This window comes from Colossoma macropomum, unplaced genomic scaffold, assembly GCF_904425465.1.
Source record: "Colossoma macropomum unplaced genomic scaffold, Colossoma_macropomum, whole genome shotgun sequence".
Lineage (NCBI taxonomy): Eukaryota > Metazoa > Chordata > Actinopteri > Characiformes > Serrasalmidae > Colossoma > Colossoma macropomum.
This window is the reverse complement of record NW_023494785.1, coordinates 14,131,882-14,148,390: the sequence shown is the minus strand read 5'-3', so window position 1 is coordinate 14,148,390 and position 16,509 is coordinate 14,131,882. Positions and strand designations below refer to the sequence as shown.

The window sequence follows — 16,509 nt, the reverse complement described above, 5'->3', positions numbered from 1 at the left end:
AATGAAACACACCAGTCGCCACTTAAAAGGATAATTTGCCAAAAATAAGATTATGTTGCATAGTCCGTTTAACCCCGTAAAATCCCAGGCTTATTTCACACTAAGACTTATTATTCAATAACTACTGACTTTAATGCAAACTTCTGAGCTATTCTTAGGTTATAGAAGTGTGTAATAAAACTTTGGGCCTGCTGGTGGGCCCTGGCCATTCAAAGGGTTAAAATAATGCCACTTTGGCTATTTGTTTCATAACACAATAAATGTAATACATTGTGTAGTTGCCCAAATACGTGTCCAAATATGTTTTGGGGCCACTGTATAACAGGTGATGGGACTGTTGCACTGTTAGACTGTAACACTTGTGTTCTGGTGTAAGAGAAATGCAACTGATTGATAGGTTACTTGTGTTTACTTGTAATTCATGAATGCTTTTACAGCTAAAAAAAGTTATTTAGTGCTGCAACAACACTTTTGGATTCTTTACCTTTAGACAAGTTAGAACAAGCTTTCACTTACAATGCTTACATTTAGAACAAGCTTATGATACACTATATGTCCAAAAGTATCCAGACACCTCTTCTAATTAGTAAATTCAGCTACTTTAAGATGCACTCATTGCTGATACAGGTGTTCCATTGCAGACACACAGCTTGTATAATCTCCATAGAAAAGCACTGACTATAGAATGTTTTGATTTTTATAAATAATCCATCACAGAGCAATGTTAAGACTCCTTTCCATATCCTGATTTCAGATTCAAGTCATGTGTCTTGATGCTGTGAAACAGTCCCAGAGGATCCAGCAGAGAGCAGGGAGGTGAATGTGAAACTTGTCCCATAGACAGTCACCTTTTTCAGAGCAGCTCACACTTGGAATTAATTACCTACACATATAAAGAATGTTATAGATACTACAAAATACTCTTTCAGCTAAATTTAAAATACTTAAACTTAAAAGACAATTTGATGTGTCACTGTAATCTATGGACTATTTTGACTTGCACCATGCATGATTGCACAAATTTACAAAACACCCTCTGAGTACAAGTTATTCATTTTTCAGGACATATTTTATAAAATAATCTGCTTGTATACAGAAGAGGGCAGTCAAAGGAAATGAGTTTAAAAAGCATAAGCTTTTTAAAAAAATTAGAATATACAGAAAAAATGGGACTCCTAACAACCATGCAAAACATGGCAGAGAGAGAAGAGAAAATCAAGCTCCACTCTGCTTCAGATCTGAAAAATCCACAGGTGTTTCTGTTCATCCTTCCACTGTGAGAAGAACAACTCAACACTATGAGTCTGAAAGGATGTGTAGCTGTCAAGAAGCCCTTACCAACAACAAACGGCAGACAAAGAATCAAACAAAGAAGCTGCTGGTGTTCTTAGAACAACTGACTGACCACCCCAGAGTCCAGACCGCAACATCATTGAATGTGTTTGGGATTACTTGGATTGTGAGAAGCAGAAAATGTAACCAACTTCTAAACAGAAAGCAAGTCTACTGAAGCAAATGGAAGCTGTAATAAAGGAAAAGGGTGGACACACTGAATATTGAAAAAAATATATTTAGTTATTGTTGTTGAAGCTGTTGAAAATATGTTTTCTACTTTTGTCCTGATACTGAAAAGCAATAACATGTACTTACTGGCCATTTTGGCTAGAGAAATTGATAAAAGGGTGGTCTCTGACTTTTGCACATTACTGTATATTTGGAGTTAAACATATGATTCTTTTACACATTGAGTTTCAGTTCCTGTTGTATTATTAGCTGATATTGTATTGATTAACTCATGCAACAAAGTTAAACCGTCTATAGACTCATATTCGTTGCATATTGATGAGCGTATTTATTGCACATTAATGAACCTCCAGGGAGTTGGTTACTGATGTTATTTTTTGTGAAGAAGCAGGTAGCGAGGGTGACTTACAGACCCTCTGTTAAGAATGCCTGATTGTAGGGCTTTGTGTTAGACCTCAGTGTGTCCTGCATTGCCCCGAGCCATTATTTGTATATTAAATACATGTCTTCATTATAATTGGTGTGTCAAAAATAGATATATGACTCCCATAATCCTTTTTAAAAAGCACTGATTTAGCATCTTTTCAGCTGGTAAATCTGGTCTGTCACTTCACTCTCTCTCTCTCTCTCTCTCTCTCTCTCTCTCTCTCCCTCTCTCAGCGGCATGTGCATGTCACCGTGGGAACGCTTCTGTCGGAATCCACAGAATGTGTTACCATAGAAACTGTGTTCCATAATAGCTACAGTCACTGAGTTAGTATTTATGCAGTCTGGGAATTGTATCGCACCCCTACTTTCTGTGAAGAGTGCCTCAATATTTATTTAGCTCGCAAATTATGAAAAGCAATATTTAAGATTTATGCTGAGCCAAGATGTGCTCTTCAGCAAGATGTTTAAGTGACAGCTGTGGTGCAAATAGTGCTGCAAATCTAAGTCTTGGAATGGTAGATTTTCTCCACAACCCAACCTCCCAACCCCTGCACGTCAGAGGAAAGTGCCAGAGCCAGGGTGGGGGGTCCCATTGCTTGCATATGGAGGTCAAGTGAGACAATCTAAAACCAGAAAAGGTGTATTTAATCTGTAATTTAAGCACAATTTCTAATTGTAGAAACAATGGCAACAACCAGCTCACATAGTTAAGTTTAAGCCTGTTTAGGCTACAGCGTTACACAATTCCATGTGATGAGCATCACATCACCTTGTATTTCTGCATAGCTGCGATGATAATACAATGACAGGCAGTGTACACTATATGTCCAAAAGTTTGTAGACACCTGCTTCTTCTGAAATCAAGGGTATTAATAGGGAGTCTTTCCCTCTTTGCTGCAGTAAGAGCCTCTAGTCTCCTGTGAACAGCTTTACACGTTGCTGTTTGATTGCACTCAGACTCAAGAGCATTAGTGAGATCAGGTACTGATGTTGGACGATTCATTCTGGATCACAAACACCACTTTATACCCATCTAGCCCATGATTGGCATCGGGCATGGTCACATTAGGCTCATGTGTGGCTGCTCCAGAGTGACCCATTCTATTGGCAATCCTTTTCCATGGAGATTATACAAGCTGTGTGTGCGCAGCTGAGCGCCTGTGCCACCTTAAAGCAACTGAATTCACTAACTGGATACTTTTGAGCATATCAGGTTTGGCTGAGAATAATAGCAGATCAAAAAGGTGCTAAATTTTCAGACATTGCCTGGAGTTTTTTTTATGTCAAACTGCATTGCATTTTTAATTGCACAAGCTAAACTGAGAAAGACCTGCAGATAAAACGCAGAGGCGCATCTGCACCGTTGAAGCATGCTGCATGTGGAGTCCGCGGAAGCCTTAAGACACTGTAAATGTGAAATGAGATGAGTGCTTGGCCCCCTCCGCACAGGTTGTGTCAGTGAGCAGCAGCAGCAGCAGTCTGGACGCCAGTCCTTCGCCTCCGTCCGTCCCAGCACACTCCCACTGTCTGCCCACCGGCCGCCCCCGCAGCGCCTGAGAAAACTCGTGGAGAGATGCGATGCGGGGGAAAGGGAAGGGGGACCGATTTAACGCGGAGCAGAGGCAGGCAGCAGGCTCTGCGCACAGCAGCACACGCATGCACTGGATCTCGGGGGCAGAAAGCAGCGCGCCATTGGAATTAATATAAGGGGAAACGCAGCGCAGCCACGGTAAGACTGAGATGTGCTGAGTGTAGAAAGTGGCTGTACCTTGCCTTGTGGAGGCTAAATGATTTCTCTCCGCGTGCCTTGCCGTGGATGTGGCGTGGAGGGGACGTTTTAAGAAACCTAGTTTGATTTTGCACTTATATAAGATGACCACAGTGGGTTGGATTATGAGCTGGTTTTGTGATTTTGATTGTGGTTTCTTGATTCTGTGACTTGAATCCACTTTTAGATTAGATATGAGCCACCAGGTGCTCCGGTTGCAGCAATATCCTTGTGAGATCTTCAGGCGTTTCTTTAATTTAATTCAGTTGTATAATCCCCCGCCCCCCATATCAGGTCTAGGGGTGAGCTAATGTTAGAAGTTTAAAGGACATGTGAATGTATTTCAGACCCTTCTTTTCTGCTCCTCAAGCACAGGAATGCTGGACTGGTCCGCAGGTGTCCTATATTTAGACTGCGTATATTTACTGCTATGGCGAGAAAGGGTTTATTTAGACTGCGCCTGGAAAAAGAAGGAAATTCAAACCAATCTTTCTGCTCATGCTGGCAACTGCAGCCCTGCACTGAGATTAGGAGGCTGGATCTGATGTTTCAAGTGATGGAATGTTTGCTGAGGTTACATAAGATTTCTGTCGAAAAACACAAAATCATAAAAAATCAGCAGTGCAAGCACAGAAGACGTTTTATTTCACTCAAAAACAACACAAATGCAGCAAGCAAGTTCATATCTGTGCGTCTCTTATGGCAACAAAAGCGTCTCCCTTGATGTCACGTTATAAGCTGCTGTCTACCTGCTTCTATGAATTAGGTCCTCTAACAGGCGTTTGTAACGTCATCGGATTATGACGAGAATCGTTCTGTTGTTTCTTCATTAATGAAGAGAAAGCCTACGTCACAGAGGCGGACTGACGTAGGAAATTGACACTAAATTTGACACCCTATGACTATAAATAGCACCCGAGCAAATGATTTATCCTGCTTACTCGTTCGTTTGTGGAGTTACGGCTGTTTAAGTGGTTGATTTATTATGAACCGTTTTGCACAGGTTCCCTTATTCAGCACCATGGACAGTGATGCTCATGTGAGCCAGAGGCCTGATAGAAAACAACGGCTACTGCTACCCATTCCATCCCTTCGAAATGCTGTAAAACACACACACACACACACACACACACACACACACACACACACACACAAACACACACACACCAGACAGATAGACCTACAGATGTCTATCGTTTTACTGACACAGCAAATCAGAAAAACACGACAAGGTACTCAACAACTGCTGAAAATAAAATAGGCAACAAATTAGAATGCAGGTATTTCCATTGTGTATTTTCAGAAATACGTTCCCAAAAAGCAGCTTTTATTGAATCATTTATGACCATTTCTGTTTACTTCTGTGATATAACCAGAAAAAAATGTGTGAGTGTTTAAACAGTTGAGCTGTTGGTATCTATAGCCATGTTTCTCCTGGCAAGGTTCACATCTTAGATTCTTGATTGTGAACATTTTAACTGATGGTCAGCCTGGTTTGGGTAGATGCATATGATTGTCTGAGACGACATATGCATCTACTTGTGCCACTGTAAGGTTCTGGGGTGTGAAGTTTGAATAGCAACTGTACACTGTGACTCCACAGTCACCAGCACCTCAAGATTACTGTGATGTTGCTGTTATTCCCCTTACAGTAATAATGTGTAATCTCCTGTATTTAGCCAGTGATTTGCTGTAAATTGGCATTTTTAAAAAATTGCCTTTAATTTACCAGACTTAAAATGTGTTAATTAAAAAAAATATTAATGACCATATTTATTAACCATGTTCTGCACTGGATATGCACAGAATATCTGAAATATGTATTTATAAATATGCAAATGCACATTTAACAGACATCGTAACTTGCTTACAATTTGCATGCACATGACCAATATCAATAAACAATAACATTTTGTCAACACCTCAGTGTTCAGACATTTAAGCAATAACAAAAATCTATCTTAAAACTTTAAAAGTCTTTAAAACACCAAAACTTGAATCATCACAATGAAAACACTTAAAAAGCATTTATTAAAAACTATTAAAAACACTCCATTTCTGTCATGCTCTGTAATGCTGTGTGATGCAGCTTAACATCAACCTCACAGTAATTTTCTGTGTTATTACAGAAAATATCTGAGTTGATTTCACAATAAGATACAGTGCTTCACCACAAAAAATTACTCTTAAATTTTGTGAAATCCTGGCAATAATTAACAGTGTATGTTTCATAATACACACGAGTACCTATTTAATGAGACACACATCCCAAACAGTGTTATCAGTATGTGAAATAAACATACAAGGTTACATCACATCAATTATTTTCAACTAAGTAGCTTTACTGGCACAAGCATGTTGTAGCTGTCATATGAAAAATATGTATCAGTATATGTTTTTCAGACTTATTTTTCTACATCATCTGTGCCCAGCATCTGTACTTTTGGACATTTAACATTTCATGATAAATGGACCAATAGAAATGTTCCAAAATGACCTTGAAAAAAATCTTGTTACATTAACCTACATAAAAAGTTAAGAACGTGTTTTCCTTCTCCTGTAAAGTTACCACTGAAAAGTTTTGGAGATACATAATTTTATTAGGACAACAATATTCATATATGCAATTATTTCAAAGTATTTAAGTGAGACAGTCAATAACTCTTTTACATCAACAAGGTTATTTTAAAAGAGTCAAATGACCTGTTCCTTTTAACATATATCTTCCTGATTTGGTTCCCTATTATACCTAAAATTGAAAATTGATTTACGGTGTATTTTCTACCTTATAGCTACTGATTTAACATTTAATACCAGTAACGTTTAGCTGATAGAAAATGCATTGACACTACTATACAAAAACATAATCAGAATGAACCCAATCTGCCAGCAGAGAAATAATAGAAATATTCTACTGTTTATAGATTGTAATGTCTAACTTGTACAGCATCAGCATCTATTTTTACTATTTTATGTCAAATTGCTGTAAAATCATTTACAGACAGTGATTTCAAGAAATTGAGGAGGAGAACAAGAAAAGACTTGAGATGATCTAAAGGAGGAAAGTTTGGCTTGAAGTCATAGGATGGCAGATATTCTTTGTTGATGGCCAAAATCCAATAAAGTCCTTTGAAAAGCTTTTAAGAAACAGGGAAGATGAAAAGGAGAAGAAGGATGACAGGGAAAATGTCCACATAGAATAATTGAACACACAGGTTTTGTAAAGAAACATCTAAGAGTGCTCCACAGTGCCACTGTCGCAGCTAATTTAACAGCTTCCAGAACTCTTTGCTGTGCTGGTTTTACATCCTGCAAAACCTAATGAACCACTCTGGAGGTAAAAAGGAGCTTCATTTATCGAGTACCCTTTAACCTCTGTAATGGCCGGGGCCTGCCGACAGGCCCAAAGTTTTATTACACACTTCTGTAACCTAAGAATAGCTCAACCAGTTTGCACTGAAGTCCCTGTAGTTACTGAATAGTAAGCCTTAGTATGTAACGAAGCTGTGATTTTAAGGGGTTAAACCTGAAATGTGATGTATAGTACTGTGAAAAAGTCCTTCATTTATTTTATATCCAGTCCAAATGACAATTAGTTACAAGTTATTCATTTTTTGGCATCAGGAAAAAAGCAGAAAACTTATATTTACACAGATTTTTTTTTTAAAATACACAGAAGCCTTAACAACTAAAAGGAAATCTTCTGTATTTAGTGTGTCCACTTTCAGGGAGACTCGATTTATATTTCTCAATTTATTTTGAAGTCCAGTTTTGGAAACTCTTGTTTTTCACCTATTTTCCGTTGATTTTTGCCACTGTCTCCTTTTCCTTGATGGCCACTTTGACTGTAAATTAATACTTAGTACTGTAAATATTTTTCTTTTTTCTTGCTGAAGAAGAAGTGCAGTGTGATTGGTGTATCAACAAAGCCATAGCCCTTTACATACCTGTGTGTCTCTCAATGCTGGAGAGAGGTACACTCTGTCCCCACCGGCATCTTTGCTCCCTTATAAACCAGCATTATGCCAGATGAAAGGACCCGACAGATATGACTGGGTCATAGGGGCAGAAGGCACAGGGCCGGCTTGGTTTCATCTAAACCAGTCGCATTAGCCTTTTACGCACTGGACACCGCGGCACAACAGAAGAGACTTCTGCAGTGGGAATTCATGGAGGAGCTCTAACGGTGGACACTGTTCTCACAGGCTACAGTGTAGCGCCTTTGAAGAGCAATACATATGCATGGAGCAGTGAGATCTAATGAGCCAAACAGCAGGCAGGAGACAGCCTCTGAGCTCTTTGTTAATTTCTAACAATGCGTCCACCTACGCATTCCAACTCCCCCACCAACCCCCAACCCTCAACTGCAGCACAGAGAACCGCCATCAGTCCAAGAGTCACATACACCCTCTTTCATAAGGTGTTGTGAGGGGGAAGTGAGAGAAGGGAAAGAAAAGCAAAAGCAAGACTGTACAGTGTCAAAGGAGAGGGAGGACTGAGTTTCAGAGTAAGGGTGAAGACTTAAGATTTATTACTGTTTTAATCATCTGTAGACCACAGAGAATTGCATAGGACTCTTCCAGCCAGTATGTTCCGCTTGTTATTTGCATCGCTCAATGCCATTTAATGAGCATGTCAATTAAATGTCAGAGATGTTCACAAGTTGATTCATGTTAGTCCAAGTAAAGTCTTGAGTCACTGGGGTTCAATTCCCTCTGGTCCAAGTCTGATTAGTCTCGAATCTCTGGTGTACGAGTCTGAGTTGAGTCTCAAGTAAGTTTTAGTACGTTTTGAGAGGAAGTTGCTTTATGCAAGTCCACTTAAAGATGCTGGGGTCTGAGTTGAGTCATGAGTCACTGGGGTTCAATTCCGACTTAAGTCTCAAGTCTTTAGGTCTGAGTGTAAATTGAGTCATGAGTCTCTGGGGTTTGAATGAGTCGAGCCTCAAGTCACTGTGGTCCGAGGCAAGTCTTGAATCTCTAGGGTGTGAGTTTGAGTCAAGTCTCCGGGGTCCAAGTCTGATTTGAGCCCCAAGTCTCTGAGGTGTGAGTCTAACTCGAGTCCCAAGCAAGTTTTAGTACATTTAGAAAAGGAATGTGGTCTGTAATTTACTAAAACATCACCTAGATGAGTTAAACTTCATCTATATTAGCTCTTGCTCTAACTAGCATACTTGCTGTCCATTTCAGGTTGTTGCCTTTAAACACAGTATTTACTTTCTGTAGCGCTTTGTTCTGCCCATCAGTTTGAAAGTTTTTCCATAATAAAAGGCTCATTAATTGAATCCGTATTAAACTGGACACTGCTGCAAGTTGCAGAAGGACGCCATCATAGTAATGACTGCGCTTGTCTGTAAGAATACACAAATAAGATTGGAAATGAAAGGTGTTAATCAATTACCGTATTAGGAATGGCAGTCTTAATTTAATCAGGTGCTCATGCTGAAATTTCATTAGTTTTGAGTCTGAGATGAGTCACAAGTCAGTCAACACGTGTGGCTAACTTGAGTCCCCATCTCTGTTAAAAGCAATAAGAAACCTCTCTGCAGGAGCTCTTCACTCCAACCAGTGGAAGTGCCTAGGTCTGTCTGATTTTGATTGATGTCAAACAGCTCACTACCACCTACTGAAACACACACACGCACACCCAGGTGAAACAGGGACAGAGTGAGCCTGAAGCACTGGCTGCGAGAGACAGAGAGAGAGAGAGAGGGAAAGAGAGAGAAAGAGAGAGGGAGCAGAGTGTCTTCTCTCCTGACTGGTCCAATTGGGCTAATTAATTATACTCGAACGAGCTCACCAGGACAAACATCAGAGCAGTAACATACACACTTCCATCCTTATCCAATATAACCCTGTGATACAGTGTGTTTACTAGACTGTGTTTTAGTAGAGCAGAGGATCAGCAGGTCCACTGGACAGAGTCATTACAGCTGAGAGCCTAGCAAGATTTCTGTCATCATTTAAACAAGCTCACTGAAAGAGAGAGAGAGAGAGAGAGAGAGAGAGAGAGAGAAAGCACTCACCCTCACAGAAAATAAAAGACAAGAGCAAGTCTAAATAGAGGTAACTGAGATTGCTAGATGAAATTGAATTGCTTCAGTGTGGACATCTAGTAAATGTTCTCACCAAAGCCTTTCACAATCCTGATCCGAGCTCTTTCTGGAGATGACTCATCCACAGAGAGTCTGCAACCAGAGAAAGACTTTCTCTAACCTCAGATTCTCATAAGGAAGGTTTTCTTAGCTCAGTGTTTGCATCTAAGAGGCACACAGTTGTTCCTCCACCTCTCTTTGTCTCTGTTTCTCTCTTTCTCTCTCTCTCTGCAGCATATCAGTATGCATAAAAGTGCTCCTCCAGCTTGCTGGGGTTGAGCATGGTGTGGAATCACAGGGAATGAGTAACGAGGAAGCTCAAGTTAGCAAAGCCCAGGTCTAGGGTCTCAGCCAGAGATCGGATCTGCCGAGTCTGGATCCACTCTGTGGGTGTGTGGGTGTGAGACAGAAGAAATGTCAGTGCAGGTACACAAACACACGCTTACACTCGCTCCGTCTTCTGCCAAAGCTCTTCTTCTCAGTCCCTAACAATGGTTGCCATGTACAGGCCCTGGCAGCAGAGCAAAGAAGGAAGCAAAGGAACGCCTGTTACCTCAGAGGCTTTGAACCAGGATGGGAAATGCTGGGTAAACAAGGTTCATCACGTCCGACAGAATCAATACAGAGGGGATCTGCAGTCCACTCAGAGTGGAAATTAAACAGAACAGTGAGGAGAAATCTTGTAGTACGAACGTCAAATGTAGCCTCTCTGCCGGTCCGCATTGGATAGTAGACTCCTTCACCCACTCTATCTCCATCTGCCAGGAGTGGAACAGAAAACGAGGAGATGAAGAGGTGCAGAAGGAGGACAGGGAGTGAGACAATGAATCAATCAATAATGTTTTTCTGTGCCAACCTGCTACCTTCAATATCCTTAGTTTGCTTCCCCTACCAAAAATTTCTTTCTGATCTGTTTTCTACCTTCTTCAATGGTTACTCATTTAACCTCTTGGCAAAAAATGGTTACTCATTTAGCACTCTTGGCAAAGAGGATTATAAACAGTATTAAAGTTTTGACCCCTCTTAACCCTCTTTGGTGCTGCAGAAAACCATTTTTGAAAGTTTATTTTAGAACCATATACAACAGGTTTCCATCGTGTAAAAGAACCATTTATGTATAAAAGTGGTTCTTTGAGTGGTCATGGTTATATTTATAACCATTGCCTTTATTAAAAATCCCTTGAAGAACAATTTTGTGAAGGTGTAATTGGCTTGAATACCTTTAGTTGATGTGGAACATTGTGAATATTTGTAGTTTGAATGAACCTAATCTGCTGGCAGAAACATAAATGGAAATATACTATTATTATTTAAATGGTAAAAGTTCTTAGAAGAGTCCAAATAACCTTTTTTTCCCTCTTTCTATGTCAAATTGCAAGGCAAGGCAAGTTTATTTATATAGCACCTTTCATGCACTGCTGTCATTCAAAGTGCTTTACAAATGCTACAAATTGCTACAAATGAATGTAAAGATAGTGATTTCCAGACTTTGGAGGAAAAAGAGAAGAAACTTGGTAAGAAACAAAGGAGGAAAACTGATGGCCAAAGTTCAATTAAGTCATTTAGGCTTAAGACACTAAGATGATGAAAAAGAGGTGGGACAGGGAGAATAATTTAATTTAACCATTTAATAGTAGAGAAACATAAAGGAATGGCCCTACTTCTCTGCAGAAGAATCTCAGAATCATAAATCAAAGGTGGAAACGTCTATAGATGTGAGACAGTAAAGAACTGGGCCACTGCCTCAGCCCATATGACAGCTTCCAGAATTCTTTTCTGTGTTGATGTATTTCTACACCCTGCAAAACCTGCAGACACCACTCCAGCACATACCTTTTAAGAAACACTTTTGAGTAATGAAGTGACAGGTGTACATAGGCGTGATTGTAAACTCACTGAGAGGATGGAGTTTCAGATTAATTGTATTGCATTGCACAGGTGGATCTCTCTGTGCCACTAGCAAGCAATGACATGGTGCCTCTCTCTCACCCTCTTTTTATCCGTCCCATTCCACTGTCCTCTTAATTGATTTCTTTGTGACAAGAGGTTGTGCTTTCTCCACATGGTCCCTGTGTAAATCTATCGGGCACTTACTTTGCTCGCATTGAATTTTAAATCAGTCTGAATAAAACCACACTATGAATAAATCCACACTAGTGGAACACCCCATGCCTCTGTATCTTTCTGTCTGTTTGTCTCTCTCTGTCCCCCTCTTAATTTCACTCCCTCCCTTCCACCCCGCAGTGCTGTTGTAGTAATGCCTTCCTAATTACCACATCAAGCTTGTGTGTGTGTGCAATGAGCATCTCTCTCTGCTTTCTGTTCCACAAACAAAGATTGATGGGAGACTCTCAGTGCTGTGCACGATTTGTGAATGCTGCCTTTATTGCTTTGATCATCATAATCAGTGCTTTGACTCACCCTACGGCCACAGACAACTGTTGGTTCATTGTCAGCTAATGCTGTGTATTAATGTGGCCATAGTAGAGGGAATATTGATAATGAAGGCAGAGTATATAACCGCATCACTGAAATTCTGCCTCCCAGAAGGCCCTGCAGGTGGGAAATGACTGCTCTTTTCTTTGTTTAACTACATAGTTTGGTATGCATGATTTTGCACTAAAATCTGAATGTTGTGTTACAGTTTTTGTTCTATATATATATATATATATATATTGTTTCTGAATTTGGAAACGGATTAAACTATACTAAGATTATTCAGTGTGTCCCTCTAAGTCATGCAAACTCATTTTTATGATTATAACCCCTTCAGATACCAACCAATGTTTCTACCTTACACAAGAAGTTTCTCCAAACCCCAAAGCACAAGTGCTATGTCATAGTAACATATTCCCATTACAATTGTGTTACATGTACAGAGCAAGAGATATTAGATACTGTAAGTCTCTGAGCCCTTGTGGAAAAGAGACTAAAACATCTAAATGGTGGCATCAATTTCCAGAACTTGACATTCCACAAATATTTAAGAGAGCAAAAAATGAATAAAATGTATTAAAGGTCCTGTACACAATGTTGAACAAGTTTTACTTTCAGCCTCAACATCTGCCATCGCCCTGTTAAGAAGAGAAATTTCTTGCTGATGTTTGACCATGAATGATCACCCTTTCTCATTTGATCAATGGAATTACAGCATTTTATGGACGGCATGTATTAAGCTATTCAATAATTCACAATTCTTGAAATGCCTCGAGTGCCACTGTTGCAAACCTCAGAGTGGAATGGGGTCTTTATCAATCCAGCATCTATTCTGCAAGGTTAAGGTCTATGCCAGAAGTCTTTTCATGGTACAAGAAATTCCATCCAATGTGTCATTTCAAGAGAAGTGTGTGTAAAGAGGATGGAGCCTCTGATCCTACTTCAAATAGTATTTTATACCCTGAGAATTGCATGGTGCCAGAGCTTCACTGAGCTGGATGAATGGCAGTGGTAAAAATGGTAGACCATACTTTCTTTATCACACTCTGCAGACTGCAAGGCTGTTATTTCAAAAATGAGTTTATAAGGCCTTTTTATCTGAGGACTCAAAATCGTATTATTCTCTCCTTTAGTGCCATGCCACAAGCAACTCAGAAAGAAGGAAGCTCTCCAAGCACAGGGACAAATCCAAACATCAAACTGCCTTTTGTAAAGCATTGTTTCTTTGTTTCTTTTGGATACAGGTTGTCCAGGACGGAGCTAAACATGTGCAGGCACTGAAGAAGAGGAAGGCGAGGGAGTAGTCGGCACCATGGGTGACGGAGGAGCCCTGCGTACGGAAGGGAATGCCCTGCTGAAGGCTGTGTTCCAGGGCAAGCTTCGGCTTGCGCGTCTGCTGCTGGAGGGGGGAGCGTACATCAACGAAGGCAACGAGCGAGGGGAGACACCCATTGTAGCAGCTTGCCTGGCTGGGTATGATGACCCACACACTCGTCAGAAGATGGTGCGGTATCTACTAGAAAAAGGTGCTGACCCGAATATCCCTGATAAATCAGGGAGGACTGCCTTGATGCATGCATGTGCAGAGCGTGCAGGCAAAGATGTGGTGTCATTGTTGCTGGAGAACGGAGCAGACCCAAGTCTTAAAGACTACTCTGGGTCCTCAGCTCTGATGCATGCCATCAACAGAGGTGACAGAGAAACACTACAGATTCTTCTAGATGCCTGCAAAGCCAAAGGCAAGGAGGTGATCATCATTACCACAGACACCTCCCCTTCGGGCACCAAGAAGACAAAGCAGTACCTGAACTCTCCACCTTCTCCAGGCGTGGTGGATAAACTCTCGCCTGCCTGCATGTCCCCATCAGAAGTCGAGATCCGCACTTCAAGCTCCCCCGCTGGAGAGGAGGAGGACGGCATCTTCAGTTTTGCTCTCACCTCTGCCCTACCACTACCTTCCAACAGACCACCAGGTGAGAGGAGACCACCACCACGTAAACTTCTCAAAAGGCTGAACTCAGAGCCCTGGGGCTTGGTGGCTCCGAGCGTACTGGCTGAGAGAGGAGAGCGAGTGGAGGGCGACCTAGCAGAGGAGGAGAAGGTTACATCCGAGATGAATGGCCTGTCAATCTCTGGTCCAGGCAGACCCCTGCTCTCACGCAGACACAGCATTGAGACACATGACCCCTGTTCCCCAAAGCTGATCGATCGCTCCTGTTCTGAAGACTGTGCGGCTCTATGTGGCTCCTCCTGGGCAGATAAAGTCCAGCAGCATCAGTCACTGTACCGCAGGAACACAGCACCCGAGTCACAAGAGAACGCCAGCCACCCTCCAGGGGGCACCCGTACTTTGCCTCACCCTAAACTCACCCGCATGGAGCACTACGAGTCAGACACACACCTGTGCCCTGAGTCCATCCCTGGATCTCCAGACTCTGGCCGTGTGTCCGTGGAGCGCCGCAAGTACAACGCTTCACCATTGTCATTGCTCACCAGCTCCTCCCGAGAATCACTGGAGAGTATCCCCAATTCTGTGTCTCCCATCACTATGAGGAGGAGGCCCCCGGGCCTGCTAGAGCGCAGAGGCTCAGGCACGCTTCTCTTGGACCACATCTCGCATACACGGCCTGGATTCCTCCCCCCACTCAATGTCAACCCCCAGCGGCCCATACCAGACATCCGGGCCAATGGAAAGCCCACCTCACCTGTGCACTCCGGCACCAAGATACTGCTACCTGTAGCCCCCTCATCACCAAAGCGTGGACTGGACTTCAAGATGAAAAAGAAGCTGTTGAGGAGGCACTCCATGCAGACGGAGCAGATGAAGCAGCTCTCCACCTTTCAGGAGATCCTGGCAGAGAAAGTTATGGAGGTCAATGGAGACTGAAGCTTATGGGAGAGTGTGAGAGATATATAACCTAAATACAGAGAGAGAAATTCACCTCAAAATCAGATCACAAGACATTGACAAATCAAAAATGCATAAACAATAATCTTAAATCGGACAATGCAATTTATAATGCTAATGCTTAAAATCAATGACACTGAACAGCCGACAATTGGCATTATTCAAATGATATGCTAATTCATATGGCTACTAGCTTCCATTCATTGCTTGCCACATTAACATATTCCTTTAAATCCACACCATTTTTATTTATTTTTGGTTTCTTATTTTTGATGACCAGTTCTTGTCATTTAAAATATTCATGTTTAAGCAAAATTCATTTTCATTTTTTACTTTCCAGGCATGAAAAGTGACAGCTGGGATGCACTGTACTGTCCAAAAGTCAGACACCATCCTTCATTTATTTAATTTCCAGTCAAAACGGCCATTAAGTACAAGTTATTAATTTTTCAGGAGATCTTTCTGAGGAGATTTGATATAAGAGAATCCGCTTATATAAGTTAGGGGAAAGTCAAAGGAAAATAAGTGTAAAAAAAGAGTTTCCAAAACTGAAGTTCAAAAAGTGATTAAAATACACAGACAAAATGTGTCTGTGCAAGACCTAGTAGACACCAAAATTGTCCCCATCAGATAAACAGTTTGTCAAGCTCCACTCTTGTTTCAGATCTGAAAAATTCACAGGTGTTTCTGTCTATCCTTCCACTGTGAAAAGACAACTCAACACTATGAGTCTGAAAGGATGTGTAGCTGTCAAGAAGCTGAGAAAAGACAAAAAATTACAAATCAAACAAAGAAGCTGCTGGAGTTCTCAGAACAGTGGACTGACCGCCCAGAGTCCAAACATTACTGAATGTGTTTGTGATTATTTGGAGTGTGAGAATACAACCAACTTCTAAGACTGGACTCAGGAAGTGTAGAAAATATCCCTAAAGATTTGAAAACTGAAAGCAAGTCTCCTTAAAATGAATGGAAGCTGTAATAAAGGCAAAGAGTGGACAGAAGAAATACAGAAAAAAATAATATTATATTTAGTTGAGGTTTTTGTGTTATTTTCTGTTATGAATATCTTGTACTTAACGGCCGTTTTGACTGGAAATAAATATAGGGTGGTCTCTGACTTTTGCAAAGTACTGTAGTTCCAACAAAATGTTAGCGAGGTGAATGCTGCAGGCAGATTGATGCAATATTCTCTGATGTGTCTCTACAAAAGCAGCACTAGCAAGTCACAGAGGAATTTAAGAATATATAGAATATAAGTGGAATTAAAATATAAGTATCTTTTCTAGGTGTGGAACGGCAGCATTCAGGTTTTGTTCCTAAAAACAATAAGCCTCATTCACCAACTGTTCT

General features: G+C 41.0%; 1 protein-coding gene across 1 annotated transcript; it reads left to right on the top strand.

The window, feature by feature from the left end:
• Positions 1–3,528: 3,528 nt before the first annotated feature.
• Positions 3,529–15,389, top strand: LOC118813448 (ankyrin repeat domain-containing protein 34A). The gene is made up of 2 exons (XM_036578795.1): positions 3,529–3,682; positions 13,496–15,389. The coding sequence occupies exon 2, from the start codon at positions 13,564–13,566 to the stop codon at positions 15,136–15,138; it is 1,575 nt and encodes a 524-aa protein (XP_036434688.1). The 5' UTR covers positions 3,529–3,682; positions 13,496–13,563; the 3' UTR covers positions 15,139–15,389.
• Positions 15,390–16,509: the final 1,120 nt, after the last annotated feature.